At 35.9% G+C, this 19,603-nt stretch overlaps 1 protein-coding gene across 3 annotated transcripts in view; it reads right to left on the bottom strand.

Annotated features, from left to right (window-relative positions):
• Nucleotides 1-19,603, bottom strand: part of LOC110112331 (DNA-directed RNA polymerase I subunit 1) — a 112,413-nt gene that overhangs the window by 2,091 nt on the left and 90,719 nt on the right. For all 3 annotated transcript variants that reach the window (XM_020844523.2, XM_020844525.2, XM_020844524.2), the window contains exons 12-22: nt 13,922-14,010; nt 13,695-13,842; nt 13,386-13,604; nt 13,021-13,287; nt 12,757-12,907; nt 12,166-12,371; nt 7,023-7,225; nt 6,065-6,263; nt 5,702-5,982; nt 2,042-2,182; nt 1,034-1,877 (exon numbers count right to left, since the gene is read on the bottom strand). In XM_020844523.2, the coding sequence (XP_020700182.1) occupies nt 1,034-1,877; nt 2,042-2,182; nt 5,702-5,982; nt 6,065-6,263; nt 7,023-7,225; nt 12,166-12,371; nt 12,757-12,907; nt 13,021-13,287; nt 13,386-13,604; nt 13,695-13,842; nt 13,922-14,010 (2,748 nt within the window). The remainder of the gene's footprint in view (nt 1-1,033; nt 1,878-2,041; nt 2,183-5,701; nt 5,983-6,064; nt 6,264-7,022; nt 7,226-12,165; nt 12,372-12,756; nt 12,908-13,020; nt 13,288-13,385; nt 13,605-13,694; nt 13,843-13,921; nt 14,011-19,603) is intronic.

Below are 19,603 nucleotides of genomic sequence, written 5' to 3'. Positions count from 1 at the left end.
GCGGGATTGGGTGAGGGGAATTTCAGGATTGGATACAGGGGAAGGGGAATGCGGATCCAGGCAAGGGAAGTCGGCGGTTCAGGGGGGATTTGGGCGGGTTGGCTGCAGGGAGAATTAGAGAGGGAGGAGGGGTGGGTCGGGTGAGTGGAATGGGGTGGTGAGGAAGGGAAAACAGTGAACAAAACAAGATAAAACCAAGAGCTCACCGTGGTGGGCTGTGGTGGAGCCTCTCCAAGGCCTCCTCTCTTTCTCTCAAGCTCTCAAGCAAGAAGACAAAGGAAAAATCTCAGAATTTTATTAATCAAGCATTAACCTCATACAATAAGAGAAGACCCCTTTATAAAGGTCTCGAAGCATGAAAAGAAAAAAGACTCACATGCCCCTTGGGCTACAACAAACACTACGCCTTCATAAGGGCGAAATCGGCACTAGTACATGAAATAAAAGATGCATAAAATAAAATAACATAAAAGACATGACAACATCAAAAATATAAACTCCCGATCGTAGCCGTCGATCTACGATTCCTTCGCCAATAAACCTGCCTAAAATGTCTGTCGATGACCTCAACAACTTTCCTAACCGAGTCATCGGAAGCCTCCGTTTAATGTGACCAAACCATCTAAGGCGACTTTCTCTAATCTTATCTTCCACTGGAGCTACTCCAACCTTATCACGTATATGCTCATTTTGTATCCCATCTCTAAGGGTAAAGTCACTCATCCACTAAGCATCCTCGTCTCTGCAACACTTAATTTAGTATTATGCTTCTCTTAAAAGATGAGTCACAACGGTAAAAAAATGTTGCCATCCCAATCTATTTATTGTTTTAAATTTAAATTGAGTGATTTTCAGACAACTCGTAAGTTGCAGAAACGTGCATTTCTGCATAAAGTTACCAATTAGCTTCAAAAATGAAGGGCTTACAAAATAAAAATTGCCAGAAGATGTGATATAAGTTAAAGCCAAAAACACAACTGGCAAAAAAGAAGCAATTCAAAAGTGGAAAAAGGAGGTGGAGACTAGAAATTACCTCTCCCAGTAAAACTGGAGGTTCATCTTGACAAAACTTGAAATGGATTTCAAATTCCAATCCTTTGGACTCCGCTAGAAGCACTCTACCACTCCTTTTGCCACATCTTTTAATGACCTTCGTTTTGACTTTGGACTTTACTTCCTTCTCCGGGGCAATATGCGAAGCAGTTGATGCAATTGTTGATGGGGTTTGAGATACTTCTTCCTTCGATGCAGTGCTGGGATCTTGACCTCCTATGTCATAATCTTCTTTATCGCCAAGAACAGATTCAACATCAGATTCAGATTGCTTGCCATCATATTCATCGTCCGAAGCCGACATTTCATTTTCAATATTATCATCGTATTCAATTTCATCATTGGCCTGCCTCTTACTCTTCTCAGCATCAGCGCCTAGGTCTTCCGCATCCATAACATTATCATCGTCATCATCATCATCATCATTACTTTCATGAACATTGTCAGCATTCTCTTCAATAACATTTTTACTTTCCATTGCTTCATGGCTTGCAGGTTCATCTAAATCAGCCTCATCCGATACAAAATCCTTGAAAGAGGTTCTTGTAAAGCTCTTAATCTTAGATGACAATAACAAGTGCTTGGTTATTTCTTCTTCCATCTCTTTGATAAAAATTGTTTGCAAGGTCTCCATGCAAACTTCCAAGGTAATACCCGAATGTGGAGGATAAAACACAGGAGAGTAAAGTTTCAATATTAACTTATATAGGGTGTACACCTCTTTTCCACTAGTAGAGAATGGCACAGTGGAGACCTCTATACTCTCTATAACATCCGCTAAACAAATTCTCCTCAGCTTCGCAGCAATGAATTCAGCATCCTCCCTGCAAAAAGTAGTGGAAAAATATACAAGAAATGAAAATTAAGAAGCTCAAAGGCTATACAATAAAAATTAAGAAGCTCAAAAAAGGTGATTTCCATCTTGAATGATCTCTTATTTATTTAATCTAAAAGTAGCATAAAACTCGCATGGAGCCTCATAATTTACCTGGATCGCCAATCAAGCAAAGGGCAGGTCATAACAGGAGTACTGATGCTCACAGTTGCGTGCATCAGTATTTCAGTCAAACGAGGTATACCAAGCGTCACATTCAACTCTCCACGTCCAGCAAGGTGAAAAGTGTTGAGCCTGTAAGGAAAATAGCCCCAGTATTAAAACATGATTCCTATTTTGAAAAATCAAGTTGATACCAACATCTAAAATTCATAGCACGCGTAAAATTCTAATCAAAATAGTAAATTTTTTGGAAATGCAACTAGAAAACAAGTACTACTTGAATCTGTGAATATTTGTCAAAATATTAAGTTCCAATAAAATATACCATCCCCATGGCTTTATCTTTCATTGTCTCATATTTTATGATGCATTGATACAAACATAGGAACAAAACTTTTTTTTTTATTATTTTTTTTAACGTAGGAACACAAAAATGATATGAGATGAATGCGAAATACATATATAATTGAAAATATAGAACAGTTACATCCATTGAGCACAATATTATAACATCGTATCTTAAAACAAAAAATAAATAAATATCAATTAAAAAAATTAAATAATGTGAAACGAATGCATATAATGACAAATTTATTTCAATTGTTCATGAAATAAAAAATAAATATTTAAATTTATTAAATATCTTAAACTGAATTGAAGAAAGACTAATTACATAATAGCATAAATTTCTAAGTTAAAATCGAGAAAATTAACTCTTTTGTGAAAAAATAAATAAAATTAAATTAATTAAATCATGGGAAAATGAAATTAGTGTTAAGTAGATATTTAGTTATTTAAGTAATATTTTAAAATTTAAAAAAAAGAGATGACTTAAGCTGTTTATGTAATATATCTATAAAATTAGTGTTTGTTAATTTTTTATTTGTTTAATTGAAAATAAAAATTTTGTAGTAGACATTTGTTGGGCGCATGTCGACTAAATGCATGCATCTTGAATAATAAGTTTCATAATGATGAAATGTCCATGCATCATAGTTAAAATTTAAATCTTTAGTCGAGCCAAACCCCACATTGCCAATATTCCAACTCAAAACTAGACTTTTCTTTATCCAAACTTAAGTTACTTTCTCAAGCTTATTAATTCCATGTTCCAAATCCATACAACATCAGCAAAAAAAATTAAATACCCTTCTATTTCATTTTCCCAAAATTTCAAATTGCCCAAGTAGTTTACATTCCCAAATGAACTAAAAGGACCTTTTAATCCACTTCGTCCCACTAGTACTTCATTGGGATTCATGCAAGTGAATTTTAGGGGACACTTTTCAATGTACCATACACACTTTTCAACGTGTTACTTCACATGCTTTATAATGCATCTTGCCGCATACTTTATGATAAGCCACCAAGCATGTTTATATGTTTTCCAGTGCCTAACTTTTACAAGATATAGAGTACGATGCGCATGGATAGGTAGACCTTTTTAATAGAATTAAAGTTCTTTTCTAGGGGGCAGGGGAGGGGACCTTTTTCTCACCCTCCCCCTTTGTCACATGATTAGTAACGAATGCCCCAAGTCTACTAGTTCTTCTTGAAAGGCCTAATCTATGGTTTCTGACAAGGATCTTTCAATCAAGTTAAATCAACTATCACCACTGACAAAGTACACTAGGGTTCATGACAACTCAGAATGATGAAACCACAAGATCTTCATCAAGTTTTGTACATACCTGTCTTCTCAAGTGTTTCACAAGTAGCGACCAGGTCGTGACAAGGACATTCCTTCTCATGAACAAATACCTCGAAGGACTCGCTCGCAATTACCCAAAAAGAGGGCGTCACTCGCCTGCATCCATCCAAGAGCTCTCCCTACGCTAGGTGATCAGGAGGTTCCTTGCATGCAAATCACCACTCATCCCAATCAAGCTCTTACTCTCTAAGCTCACCAAACTTATTTACAGGAAAGCATCTACCACAATAACCTCACTCATTCAGCTATAACCCCTACCAAACTCAAGAACTCATATTCCTTGCCAACACCTCGGTTTGCCCTCCTTAGAAAGGCAACGCCAAGCCTCCTAAGTCATTCAAAAACTTCATGAGACGACTCACCAATTAAGGGTTCGCCTCTTCTAGGGACTCGTCCTACACCTACTCGATCTACCTCTTGAGCTTGCTTGACGGCAAATGGCTCACCATACCATTGATTTATCCCTTCTACAGCCAATCAGGAGGCATTATATGACTAAGATTAGCGTATAACATTGTATAGATATTTTTCATGTAGCCATACTTCAATTCTTATGTAGTATTTCCTGTAGCCCTCAAAATCCTATAAATAAAGGATGATGAGGAACTATTTAGCAACCTTTTGGAAGGCACTTTTTTAGGGAACTTCTAGAGGATTCTTTGACATTTTTTGTTCTATTTTCTTGCAGAGATAGTGAAGATTTTGCTAGCCTATTCTCCTCTATTCTTGGTCTCTATTCTCCATTCTCGCTAATAGATCCTTAAGCCCACTAAGCAAATCTACTAGCAAAGCCGAGCATCATCCACCACACAAATCTTTTCGGTAATTTTGATATTTTTGATAGTAAAAACAATAGATGAATGCATTTTTGTAACATGATGACATCCTCATAATGGAGACCATAAACCAATCATCATCGCACTAATATTGTTAATGTATTCACAATCAAGCTGATGAGGTGTATGATGTCATGATTCAATTACTTCAATTCTTTTTATGCACCATATTTATTTCAATTCCATGAAATTAGAATAGTTCATTTCAATTTCATGAAATTAGGATAACTTATTTCTTTTTTAAACTTCTTAAATTTGAAACTTCCATATAACTATTGGACTTTTTAAATTTCAAACTTCCATATAAATATATCCTTTATTCATTCAATGAAATTTTACATTTCCTAGTTAATTGTATATATTTAGGGCTTAACTTGGCTTCTCTCTCCAATATATTCTAATCTGAATAGGTTTTTTTCTCATTTATCTTAACCTCTCTTATTATCCCACTAACACACTATTTTTCTCTTCCCCCTCCCCCGTTTAAATATCATACCATACAGAACTACAAAAACCTCCCCCCCCCCCCAACCCCACAACAATTACAAAAAAAACACTTCACTCTAACAAACTTGCAACAAACACCTTTTTCCTCTTTCCTATTTGTTATAACTCACTGCATAAACACAAACATGTCCGAGTCCACTTGCTACACCCTCTTTATAATCAGACACTCTTCTCAACACAGAATTACATTCTCTCTATACCTGATACCCTGAAATTATATTTCTATCACTCATGGTTAAATACTCTCCAATAAACTCTTACCATATGGCATATGCTACAAAATAGAAAGTAAATTCTCATCAGCAACTAGAATTCATTTGTATTTTTGGCTCCACTTCTCAGGTTGTGTTACATCCATCAGAATTTTTCTGACAATTTATCAAGAAAAAGCTATGGTTCTTACCCAGCAGTTCAAACGCATTATATTCATTGTTTTGTCGACTACAAACGACCTCAAAACCTAACGGAATTTAAAACAGAATGAAACGACAAGAATGGGGCTAAAATGGATCAGGCTTTAGTATAAAGAAAGCATTATGTGAATAACTAATAAAATAACCAAAGATAAAAAGGTATGGAAAGTAAATAAAGAATTACGTCATCTGCGTTGAAGGCTCCCCAACCGACTGAGCAGCAAGCACACCAACTGCTTCACCAGGTTCAGCAAGGCTTGATAGGTACTTAAGTTTCACTAACTTCATCAGGTCTTTTCTCTTAATCTGATAAAAATAGCCTTTTGGATTCTTCGAGAGTCGACTAAAAAAGTGCATAGCTTTTTCCTTGAGTTCACTGGGTAATTCTTTAATGTAGCCATTTGACTTTGATAAATGGGCATTTTCAAGTTGAGCATTCAAATTTTCAAGAAGTACTTTCTGATTCTGTAATTATGAGCAGAACAAGAATTATATTGCCTAAAACGGAAGAACCTAAAGTACGAGATCCAAGAGTTTCAAGCATTACCATCAGGAGGGCTTCAAATTTACCAAGAAAACTGCTCTTCTGTACGTCAACTCCATCTTCACCATATGTAAATTGAATGATAGATCCATCTGCATCACGTACTGTATGATCATAACAAACTTTTAAACATTCAAGATTCTTCACCAAACATCGCTGGAGATATCCACTGCGGGATGTTTTGATAGCAGTATCCACCAATCTAGACATCATAAAAAATAATATTAGCTCACCATGGTGAGCAAAGTTATACATAACCAAAAAGATATTTCATCAAATAAGAACAAGCCAAAATTTTGAAATCGGTTTTGATATTAGAAGTGTGAAATCTATGACAATCATAGCAGAATCTTCAATAATATTATGAGAGTTGAATTTAAACAACTACTAATAGTACAAATCTTTTACCTAAGTCAGTAAGTATTTGGTAATCTACACGCATAAGAAAATTCAAACTTTATTGTCCACAATTGTGGTGCAAAACCGAAGGATCAAGTAAGCAATAATCTGACAATTGTGACTAAATTTATGATAACTAATTGGATGAATCTTAGTATTTTAAGAACCAAGTAATTAAAACCTGCGTATGGTCCTACAGAATTGATCAAAAAAGAAAAACAGACTTCAAGCCTCTAGAGCAAGTCGGCAGAATTTCTCTTCAAGGTACAAAGGGGTCAGTTTCAATTTATGTGGTAGAAACTGTCATATATGACCAGATAAATTTCATAACCTGAAACACAACCACTATACTTTGGTCCTATAAGATCAAACGTTAGCCAACTTAAAGATTCAGCAGATGGAAGTTTAAGTTGACCTATTTATAGGCATAATGTGAAAATTTCATATTTCAAGACGCAATCATTGGAGAACAAATAAATTAGTTTAGCTAGCAAGACGATTAGATTTATGAAGCATAAAATTGAAATCAAGCTGAAGAAAGGATAATGAATGATACACATACCCCTCACGACCAGCCATGCAATGGAAGTAGTACTCTTGAGGGCGCAAACCAGTCAAAAAACGATCACTAATAAAACCTCCAGCTCGAGATGAAATATCCCATGCGGGAAAGCACGGTAAAGTTTTCCCAGAAACCATACGTGGAACACGTTGACCTTCTAGTTCTTGCTGGCCTAACAACGATGATATTTGTGTCATATTAACCTACAATAGCAAATGAATGTACTTAGCATAGACAGAAGATATTGTCACACATCAGCGATAAGGGAAAAAAAATCCTTGCAGCAGATAACATGACTATGTTTCTGAATAAATGTTACCACGTAGGACACATAAACTTCAGTATAACGGCACTAAATAAATATCATAGAAGATGTTAAAAGCCTCATCCAACTAAGGCATACAAGTCAGCAAATCTTGGAATTAACTACTGCAATTCAAAAAAAATAATAATAAACAATTGACAAGGTAATATCAAGTATGATTATGTAACGTGCATCTCATACAATAAAATGGATGAAAGTACAATTTACTTCATAAAACATTTTCAAGTAAATGGGTAAAAGACATTACTATCATTTAGATGAACATACAGGCCATGATTTAAAACTAGTAAATCAAGTATTGATGGATTTTTCTTTCCATAAGGTGAGGCGTAAGCCTCAAAACCTCAAAACGTTTTGAGGCATGAGCCTCAGAATTAAATCATTAAATTAATGAAACATATAAAATGATAAGAAAAATACTAACATCACAGTAAGTATTGAAGTAAGATTATAAAAGTCAAAATAAGGATATTAAAAGTCATATAATGTTGCAACCAACCTTAAATAAATTGTCACTCCTACTCACAATTCAATGAAAATAAGTAGTTTAATGTCATAATTTATGAAATTAAATTTCCCCTACTCTCATCACTTAAGAGAATCTTCATTAAAATCATCATGAAGTTAATAGCTTCATCTCCTCCCTTATACTAAAACTAAGTAAATGGGTTTCCAACAACAAAAGGAGAGGCGTTGGAGGAGATGCAGCCATGGAAAAGCAATGGAATTATGGCAGGATTGGGTTTGGTCGTAAGAGTTCTGTGGCATGCAGCTGAGTTTAAAGTTGTGCAATTCTTATCAAGTTTGGTTTGGTTCATGCATGGTAAATATGTTTAATTATATATAAAAAGCTTAATTTTATATGGAGCAAAAATCATAATACAATACGATAATGAATTGTTAATCTCATAAAAAGGGATTCTATGAAGTTTAATCAAAGCCAACTTGTAGTACATCAAGCTTCTTGTGACAAGTAGCACCATAGGGTCCATGAGCATGAATATTTCTAACCAACAATAGTCTTGTGATGGACTTCATCAAATATGTAGACACTCTAAGAAAATGTTTGAGACTGAATTATTTTAATGGAGACGATGAGATATTTGAGAGGTTGAGAAGTGCAAGCATTATTTCGTGAATATTTCTAACCAACAAGTGAAGGAATCATAAAAGGAGCTTGAGAGGTGCAAGCAACGACAAGATCAATAGTTTGTGAAGGAATCACAACGAGAGCTCGCTAGAAGAAAGCATTAATAGGACCAGTAACATGTGAATGAATCGCAATGATAGCTTGTTGATGTAAGGTATCAAGAGGATTAGTGGCATTGAAGGAGGAGAGGAAATCAAGACGGAAGTTCACTGAAGAAGATATCGACGGTAACGACAGCATGTGAAGGAAGGGAAATTGATGCAATCAAAAAATATAGGGGACCCTATATTTTTTTATCACAAAGAGAAACAGACTTCCTAACCAAAAGAAGACTCAAAATACCTCAAAAGGAAGAGGTAGCTTAAATAAGACTAAGAAGCGGAAATTAAAACTACAAACGATGATTTCAACAACTTAAACTCTTACAAACGACTCCAATTAAAATAAGACGACACCATAAAGTTGCTGCACTTGGAAGAAAGATACAGGTGGAGTGGCACTTGCGGAGAGATGAAAGAGGTTAGAAGCCCAAGAAGAAAGGTTGGAAAGAGCCCGCAGGATTTCCGGAGGGGATGAGAAAGATGGGTGGAAAGAGCCCGCAGGATTTCCAGAGCAAACCTGAAGGTTATAACTTTTCCAAAAAATCACATTTCATTCAACTTTTTTCAAACATAAACAACCCCTCATATTTATAGGTATGAAAGGGGAATACAAAAGGACACATTCATTAAATTATCACAAGAACCTAAACATCAAAACATTAAAACACCTAAAAATAAATCCCAAGCCAAGAAACCGAAGTGGCAGCCGTGGGAACCAAGGAGGCCAAGCGGGAACCAAGGGGGCACGGCCACGGAAAGAGCCTAGGCACGGGAAACCAGCAGCCGGCCGGAATCCAAGGGGGCAAATGCAATGAAACCATGGAGGAAACCAAGGAGTCATGCATGGAAATACAAAACACCTAACTTGGGATTCCAAAACCCTTTTTTGGAACCCCAAGAGACATCATAAAAAAAGACTTTAAAACCCTAAATAACATTTAATAAAAAGTAAGATAATAAATGAACTAAAATGTTAGCTAATAATGAGCTAACCCTTAGTTCAATAAATGAACTAAAGTCTACCTCATAAATGAGCTAAAATTTCAGCTCAAATAGTAGACTCAAGGGAAGCCAAAATTTGTATTATTTTGGACATGTGTTGACCCCCCCTTTGTCTACATCAGAAATCATGAGAGTAGTGACCAATGAGATTAGAGGCATGTGAAGGGGAAGATGTTGTGATGGGAAGTTTGTTGGGGGTAGGACATGACATGGTCTATTCCAAAAATATCCAATTAGTTAATTTCATAATATACCAAAAATTAACTAAGTATTAGTTTCTAACTCCTAAAAAAAAATGCGTTAGATTAACTTTTCAGCAACCAAACACAACAATTTTCAACACACTTTTATCTGAAATACAGTACACTCAAAACACCTCCAATTAAACAACCCTAAAAAAATATTTGGACAGATTTGCAGGCGTTGAGGACAAATTAATACCTATACTAATCTAGCTCACTAATTTATCAAACGAATCTTGTTTTATGTTTCCTAATTCAACCTCTTAAATATATGTAGATATAACTGTGGCTTGAAACATTCCTAATTCTAATGATTATAAAATATAAATATTATTTTGCATTGTTAAATGCAATTTAGTTTACTTATTAAAGAGGTATATAAACAAGCACAATAGTATTAATCAAGTGCTTGGCTTTAAAGAATTCAAGAACAACTTTAACATTCCACCTCTTGTGTCCTTGTCTCTCTACTGACCACAATATTTGAATCACAAGCCGTCTAGTTGAATGCAATCATTATGGGAGAAGAAAAACATAATTTTCTAAACATCAACATAAAATATCTTAAATTTATCGCTCATTTTGTCAAATAGACCATCCTGATGTGCTTGGAATGCCTAAATGGTCTAAATGCCTATATTGTCCGAAAAGCAACGTGAGGGATTCAATGAACACAAAGGAAAAGAAAATTCATTAAACGGACCTCACACTTACTTCTTAAATTAAATTTATTATTAATGAAAGAAAAAGATTCAAACAAAACACTGCAACAACAACATCAAGCCTTTATCCCACTACGTGGGGTCAGCTACATGAATCATTTTTTATCCATTATGGCCTAGTAAGAGTAAAATACAAACAAAACAATATCATAAAAAACATATAAGGTTAATTTTTAACAAAAAGTATTAAAAAAAAAACTTGTCATTTGAATCTTTGCAAATAAATTTTCTACAATTTATGTTAAAAAAATTCACATTTTAGAAGTTCATAGCCTTGATATGTCAAAACAATAAGAAGCAACATCACAACCAACTAAAGGAGGGGAAAAAGCCAAATTAGGGATGATAGGTTTCACATTTACATGAAGGGCGTCTAATTTTCTTTAAACTAAGAGGTGCTATCAGAGCTTCCTGAAGCCATTCAACACCTCAAAAGGGGGGTCATCCAAGCCCCCAAAAATTCTAAATCCAATGAGTGAGCCAAAGAGTTGAGCGAGAAATAGATAGCGAGACATGAGCAGGGATAGGGGAGCTGGAAGAGTTGTTGGTGCTACGAGTTGGGGAGTGGGGAGCAATGGAGCTACTGTGAGCGGAGTGCAGGGAGCATCGTTATAATTGAGAGCAAGAAACAGGTGGGCTTCAGTAGCTGCACATAAAAGCCTGAGCGAAGTGACCAATTGTGAAAGATTTTTTTTTCTTTTCTTTCGTAGAAAAGGAAACATCTTACCTAAATTTCATTTAATTGTTTTTATTTAATTTTTTCGGCATGTTTTTTATTTATTTTTGTTGATTTTTCAACTTTTTTATTTTATTTTATTTTCTTAGTTTATTTAATGTTCTTAAATTTCATTTCTAGTTATCCACATGAGCTTCTTGATAATCTAATCTCCATATATGTTCATCAGATATTATTTTGCTGATCTCCTCCGAAACAAACATTAGATGATCTTCAACAACCTGATATGATGAATTTTGTCCACAGAAAGAAGTATTGATGACATAAAGAGATGAGCTTCTATTGTGGCTGGTGCAAGTGCCCAATCAGCTGTTGTAAACGCATGAAATCAAATAAATCAGAGATGATTGTTAGCGAACTCATGGATTCTTCACATTATCTCCATTTAGTTTCCTAGTTACCATAATTAACATGAAGGTTTCAATCAGCATGATAATGTAGTGTTTGCATATAGTCATTCTCGTGTTTATTATTTAGAAAAAAATTTCTTTGTGGTGTAAATCCTCTCAATTTTCAAATTTATTACAATTAAATTGTATGTATCTATCAAATCTCAATAGGCTATCAATAGACATCAAATACCATGTCAGGATGATTCCTATGGAGTAACTATGTGATGCCCACTGTCTAGCATGCATAATTATCAATATTGTATCGTATTATGCTTACCGATGATAATAAAATATGATCCTATATAGTGTTTACAGGTTACCATAAATTAAAACAAAAAATTAGGCGCAACAAGGCCAGGATTTATGAAACCCTACTAGAACCATCTCTCATAACATAATAATTTTGGGGTGGCTTTAGCAGTTTATCTACAGGAAATATTTGCAAGGTTAAGAAAAAGGAAAAAGGAATTTACCAAACCACCTTTTGCTCCAGTTAACGTCATCAGAGACAGGCAGTTATTTGGAAATGGTTTCTGCAAGCCACCAGGAAATAGTACAAGATTAACCTCTGAAGTAAGAGCATTCAGAGCATTTGACATCATCCTATCCAGCCGTTTTGTTGCAGATTCTCCATTTCTCCTGACAACTTTCTCAGTTTCTCTGAGCAGCTTCAATGGATCTAGAAACATTAAAGAAAGTCAGCAAAGATGGGGATAAAATAATCTCCTAAGCATTATCTTCAAAAGAATCTTATTCAAATAACCATCCCAATGATATTAGAAAAAAAAAATTGTAGCAACTATCCAAGAAGAAATAATAAAATGTAGACACACTCATTTACCCATATGTATAATGCATCTCCTAATATCATATGGAATTAAATCTTCATTGAATAATTTTCCAGATAACTCAAAAAGACATTTAAGCTCCTAGCAATCAAACTCAAAATTAGAGAAAAAAAAATGTTGGATGAAAATTATTCAAGACAAAAGGCAACCAAGAGCAAACATTTTTTAGGATACAATCAAATTATCCACCAAATATAAACCAGAAAATTAGCATACCTTCAAAATCATTTGTTGCTGCTGCTGCTGCTGTAAACCGGGAATGAACATCTTCACTACATCTTTCACTGTTTTCCAATATTCTTTCCCTCTTCATATCCGAATCTCGGAAAACCAAAAGATCATCCACTCCACATGTAAAACCATGCATCTGCAAAAAGTGAATAATATTCATACGAGAATGTTGATGATAGATGGGTGAGCTGAGTAAATTAAGAAACATCAATAGATGGTGAGAAATGTAGTAAACAGAGAAACGTCAACCTGAAGAAAAAAAGTGAATAGGCGACTGAACACTGCAAGCAATTGCCCAGCAATGTCTGGGCCATAGAGTTCATGAACAGTATGAACTAAACCATATTTTCCAAACTGAGCTTTGTCAATAATCCCATGCACAAGGTCGTTGTTGTAAACAAACAACTTCCTTTCAGTAGCATCTTTTCCAAAATACTCCATGGGAATTCTTCCCTCTTTTTCAACAGTAAGTGGTTCATGACCCTTTATAATATGGTGTAGAATTGCCGTAATAACCTACAAATAAGACAGAATAAACATCTGATGCACTAAGTTAACTCTTAGTAATTTAATGATAAATATGTGTATGAACAATCAAATGGACTATAACTAACCTGCTTTCCTGTCCACAGCAGTTTTGGCTTCCATATAGCAGGAGGAGGGAGTTGAATATCATCAACAGCAACTAAAGCAGAAATCTTTTTGCCAAACTTAACAGCTTGAGAACTATAAGCTGGGGTTGGTACACAGGAAGCATATAAAAGCTGAGTGAACTCTTCACGGGTTAGAAATGTGTCTATCTTTGTTAGGATGACAGCACTCACAATGTGATCCTATAAATTTTAAGAAATTCAAAAAGCACATAATTTTATAATGAGAAACGGCATGTCACCAAATTATATGGCAACCAATAAGTTCTTTACCTGAATCAAGCTTCTTATGGGATCCCCGCTGGTTGGAACAATATACTGTTTATTGGCATCAACGATGTGAACAGACTCAGCCCGTGAAATCTCATCTTGAGGAAAATGAACGTTCATTTCATCTCCATCAAAGTCAGCATTGTAAGTGCTGCAAAGAGAAAATTTCGTGAATTGGAGGTAATAAAATATGGTTCCTGCTCAAAATATGAGTATAATGCAAATGGAACCTGCAATTAGCATAGTGCATACGAATTGTTTTTTCTCCCTTCATTACCCGTACAACATGAGCCATCATACTAGGCTTGTGCAGCGTCGGCTGTCAATTCACAGTTAAAATTAATAATAATATAAAACAAACCAACTTAAAGACCAGGATAGCATTTTCTTAATAATTTATTTAAACTTTAGAAAACAACCAAAAAAGAAGGGCTCATTACTGAACAAGGCATGAAAAGAATACTGAGTAGAACTGCATTTGCAATGCTGTAAAAATTAAAGGTCGTCTGCTTTAATAAACCTCTGTTCACACATCAAATACATTCCCAAAAGATGATTGACATCAAATTAAATGTTTCCTAATCAGAAGCTATTAAAATGCGAATTGAGACAAAGCATAACACTTGGATTCTTCCAGGTTCAATGAATCTAGCCAGTCTAATGCACATCAGCTTTGTACACTTTCAAAGAAAATGTCTTCAAAACATTAACAATTCGTAGTAGGGACTTTATTCAATTGGAAATTTCGTTCACTGGGCTAAGAATATTGACTTTTCCTCAGTACAAAATAACAGATATTCCCATTCTTTGATTGTAGAATCGATAACATGTTTCCATGACCTTCGCAACAGAAGGTAGGCCACATCCACCTGAGATTTCAAACAGCAGGATTACTACATAGCTAAAATTTATGCCCACAGAAATAATAACAGTCCTGATTTACTGCTCGTGCAAACAATCAGAACGGACACTGCAATTTTAGCTTGACTTTAGCTTGGCTTGAAGCCACCTAATAAGCCAGCTAATGAATTAGGGCAAGTTCGCAAATAGAGTTGCATCATGGTATGCAGAGGCAAGATTCTGTGTGTTGTCATCCTTGATAATGAAATCACAAAAAAAAAGTCTTGTATGTATTTTTGTTTAGAAACATAAGATGACATTAGACCACACTCATCCTGATGGGGACATCAGCTGGAAAGTCTACCGTCGACGTGGCCGTAGATCTACGGCCACGATTTACCCGATGTATTTCTGATTTTAGTATGATCATTTTATCTTGGTGTATTTTTATTTCTGCATTTTTCCCTTTTTACCCTTGCTTGAGGGATTGAGTCTTGTAGCCCCTCGAGGGTATTTGAGTCTTTTATTTTATGTCTTTGTATTAGGCTATTTATAGCCTTCGTCTTGTACTTTTGATGGTTAATAAATGATATGATTATTTTCCTGCATTGTCTTCTTCTTGGAGCTTTTGTGAGAGCTTGAGAGAGAGAGAGAGTTGTGAGCTTGGTGGAGCCTAGGAGAGGCCACCCGTCGTACCCAACAGTCGCCACCGGTGGCTCTTGGTTTATCTCCCTTTCTCTATTTTCTTTTATCCACGCCCACCGCCATCCACCCTCCCCACCAACAACCTTTTCATAATTGCCCCTAGCCAAACCTCACCACCTCCCCAAGATCCACCGCCCCCTCATCCCGCCGGCATCACCTGAACCGCCGGCCTCCCCCTTGTGTTTTCCCCTTCAACTCCTTCTCCACCAATTGTTAATCCCCTCATTGATTCTCCACAAAATTTCAAATTCTGAAATTCAAGGTGGAAGTTTCCAAATTTGCCTGACGCCAAATTAGGAAAGTTTTCAATGAGATTTCAAATTTCAAATTTTGAATTTGAGCGGATTTGAAATTTTCATAATTAATTTGGAGAAGCGAATTAGGAAACACATAACTCCTTTTCCCTCACTCCCAATCCCCTATAAATGCCGCCGGCCCCCCTTAATGGGCCCCCTCCTTTAATGCTCCATTAAGGGACTTTAATACATGCTATTTGAAATTCAAAATCCAATAAATTTCCCTCCATTTTTACTTAAATCTGAAAATAATTTCAGATTTGGGAATTACACAAATTCTACTCCACCTAACCTAGCCGCCCCTGACCCTAGCCGCCTCCCTCTCCCTCACAACCCGCCGGCCACTCTCTTCCCACCACCCCTCTCTCTTTCTCTCTTCACCCTCCTCTCAAGTTGTATCTCCTACTTTGATTGAAGATGGAAGATCGATCCGGAATTTGAAGCCGGTTTTGGCGTACGAAGGCTAAGATTGCATGGAACTCCTCATTGGCCTTCCTCGAATTGACCCCAACCATTGTTGATCCAAAGAGAAGACCACGTACTCACTGCTATTCATGGTGATCAAGGCTAGGGAAGAGAAACTAATGGAAGGTTCGTAATAACTCACGACATTTCTCCGAGAAGGTGATCTTCTTCCTAGATCCATTTACTTTTAAAATTCTACTTACCTTATTGAGAATTGTCCAAGCAAGAAACTGTGTCTATTATTCGCCATCCATTAGTAATCGTAGGATTGTTACTTCTTCGCAATTAGATTTCATTGTTAAGTCTTGGTTAAGTTGGAAACTACTTCTCTTGCAATGTTTTAGTTTTCCTATGTGTTTTGATTTAGCTTAGTCTCTTGTGTGGCTTAACCTAAGCGAAAGTAACCATTTATTTGTTTTACGTTGTTGTTTTAATTGCTAATAACGAAAATCTGAAATTACTCTTAAATATTTTGTGCAAATCTCCGATTTAGCATATAGTTCTACATCACATCCACCACAGATACATCTCCTGGATGTACTTTTGTTTAATGCATTCCATTAATTTTGTCAACAGTTACCCTTGGCCTTTCTCCACCAGATGTGGATTGATAGCCTTGCTCTTCCAGGTTTGGATCGACAATGGTATTTTTTAAGTAAGAAACGATAAAAAATGAATGGAAAGAATTTTCGAAAGAAATTTGTTCCAATCTTTATTAGCCCGATCAAGCTGCAATGTTGATTTCCATTAGAACAAAACATCATTGGAAAGAAAATTAAAAACTTAAATTAAACATTAAATTTAAATTTAACTAAGTATCACTTGTATCTGTCTCACTAGCGCATGCCTATCATGCAAAATTAGCTCATCATATACTTATTGAATATAGTTTCAAAGGGCCTTATTACACCTTCCCACATATGGATACATGGAATGCAATGTTTACACTTGCAAGTTTAATGATTCTAGCATGTTTTCCTTGGAATGAAGAAGGTTTTGTACATAACAGCTCATCAGAAAAATCATTGACGGGATCTCGTGTAGTGGATACAGTTACAAATATTATTTTAGATTACTTTATGCCAAATGTCTCAACTTATTCAAAATTATGGTTAGCATAAGGAAAGGGTTTGGAAATTAACTAAACTGGAACTTACCTTCATACACATGTATAATATAAATAATGTACGTCATGATTGTTTTCTAAGCAGAACACGGTTGTGCCATTTCCATGCATTTCCACAGTATCTCATGTCCCAAATCTATCCTCTAATTACTCGTCACCTTTTCATTCTTTTTCCAAACTCCATCCTCATTCTATTAGCCAACACAAAAAACAATGTTATCATTGATTTAAAGAGAGAGGAGGTGATTTGAATTCTCTATCTTTTATAGAGGATCTTAAATACCTATTTATTCAGCAGGATTCAAGTAATTTCTACATTTGAAAACAACTTATTACATAATGATTACATGACAAGTCCTAAGGCAGAATATACAAGTATTAACCTAATTTCTATGTATGCATATATAGAAATAAGAAAGTCTGGCTATGTATGCCACGCATATCTTTTAATTGATGGGCATTGAATTGTTATGAAGACATATAGCCGACATAATTTAAGGGTATTGGCTTGTGTGGGCTCCGAAAATTCGGCCCCAGCCTCCGTCCGCCTTACTTTTTCTTCAGGGGGAGTTTTAATGAACTAAGTTCCGGGGTAAGTTTTGGAAGGCAGATGTGTTTGTAGATAAGACACTACCCAGAGATTTCGCCCTCATTTTGCGAGGACTTCATGATCTGAGTTCTGGTTTCCTATAGGCGCAAGGCCCTATAATTAATTACCCCTCCCGATCACGAGAGAGAACTTTCGATTAAGGCTAGTTGTCAATCAGATATGTGGAAATACGTGTTATCTGGCATATAGTAGCAGCATGTGTTGAAGGCTTTTAAGTTTAAAAGGTTAGAAGATTTGATATTTAAAATAGAAATTTCACTATGTCGCACTTAAAGAGGATGGTGGGGGAAAGGATGATGGACCCGATCAAGATCCCATGGTTCCGTCGTCCCGGGCCATCGTGATCCCTGGTCTACTTAGTCAGAGGAGGTAGTCGACCCAACGTGACGGAAGGATCCTTGTCGGTAGCCATTGGTTGTTTCGTCCAAAGGGACCATGTAGACATGGGGTGAATGTTTATCTAAGGGGAAAAATTTGAATCCACCTTAGCTAACAGAGGGCTTCGTGCCTTATCAATTATACCTATTGATTCATATCTCAATGATTTAATGTCACTAAGGAACGTATTGGCTCTAGCCATAACCGGTATTTCGTGGTCCAATTTGGTGGCAAAAACACTCGGTTCATAGGGCACCGAGTCATAACCGTTTATCCTGCGGTACCATTTGGTGGCGAAGGACATGTACCACGTCCTTACTGGAAGAAGATTATTTGAGAATGAATCCTAATGATATTTTTGACCAGGCATTTTAGCTCTATGTGAGCTGAAGTATTTTATTTTATTTGTCCACCTCGAAAAACAGTTGTGGGGGTGGATGGATTTTGCTTTAATCGATTGTTGAATTGTTTCAATTTTAAATATTTTAGATTTTAAGATTTTTTTAATTTTTGTAGATATTTGGGTGGAACTTGGAAGGCATTTGAAAGTATTTGTGAACATCTTCGGTTGAGATAAACTTTCAACACGGCCATCATCAGGGTGTTTCGGGGCATTTTTATTTGAAAATATTTGAATTTTATGGATGAACCTTATCAACTTTGTCGAGCTGTCGACTGAGGATCAGGTTTTATGCCTTTGTTTGTGAATTTTTTTTACTGAAGGTCTTGAAGACCTAATATGAATGTATAAAATAAATATCCTAATCAACCTCACGACCTAATATGAAAACTTAATGGTTCGAGCCGTATCAACTCATATCTACCTGCATAGATGGGTTGGGCTCAAACTTGAATTCACTTATTGACCAGCACAGCATCCCTAGACGTCATGTGTGTATTTATAACACGCTCGTCGGGGCCCATGTGGATGTTTGGGGGTATTTTATAATTATTTGTTGAACCTTGTCGACTCCCATTTACCTGCTTAGGAGGATCGGGTTTCATAGGCTTTCTGTCTTTGTTAGTGAATTCTCATTGTTATAAGCCTTGAAGGCCAAATATGAATGTATTAAAACAAATATATCGATTGCAACAACCATATATTTGTTTGATAGTTCGAATCCTGTCGACTCCTATTGATCTGCATAGAATGATCAGGTTCGAACTTGAATTCACTTATTGACTCACGAAGCATCCCTATACTTCACATGTGTACTTACAACATGCTCGTCGGGGCCCATGGGGGTGTTTGGGGGCATTATATAATTAAACCCTGCTGACTCATTTTTACCTACTTAGGAGGATCGGGTTTCATAGGCTTTATGCCTTTATTCATGAATTCTTTTGATTATAGGCCTTGAAGGCCTAATATAAATGTATTAAAATAAATATGTCGATCACCATAATCATATATTTGTTTGATGGTTCGAATCTTGTCGACTCTTATTGATCCGCATAGAATGATCGGGTTCGAACTTGAATTCACTTATTG

The sequence above is a fragment of the Dendrobium catenatum genome, unplaced genomic scaffold (genome assembly GCF_001605985.2).
Source record: "Dendrobium catenatum unplaced genomic scaffold, ASM160598v2 fragScaff_scaffold_621, whole genome shotgun sequence".
NCBI classification, from domain to species: Eukaryota; Viridiplantae; Streptophyta; class Magnoliopsida; order Asparagales; family Orchidaceae; genus Dendrobium; species Dendrobium catenatum.
This window is presented reverse-complemented; position numbering and strand designations above follow the sequence as displayed.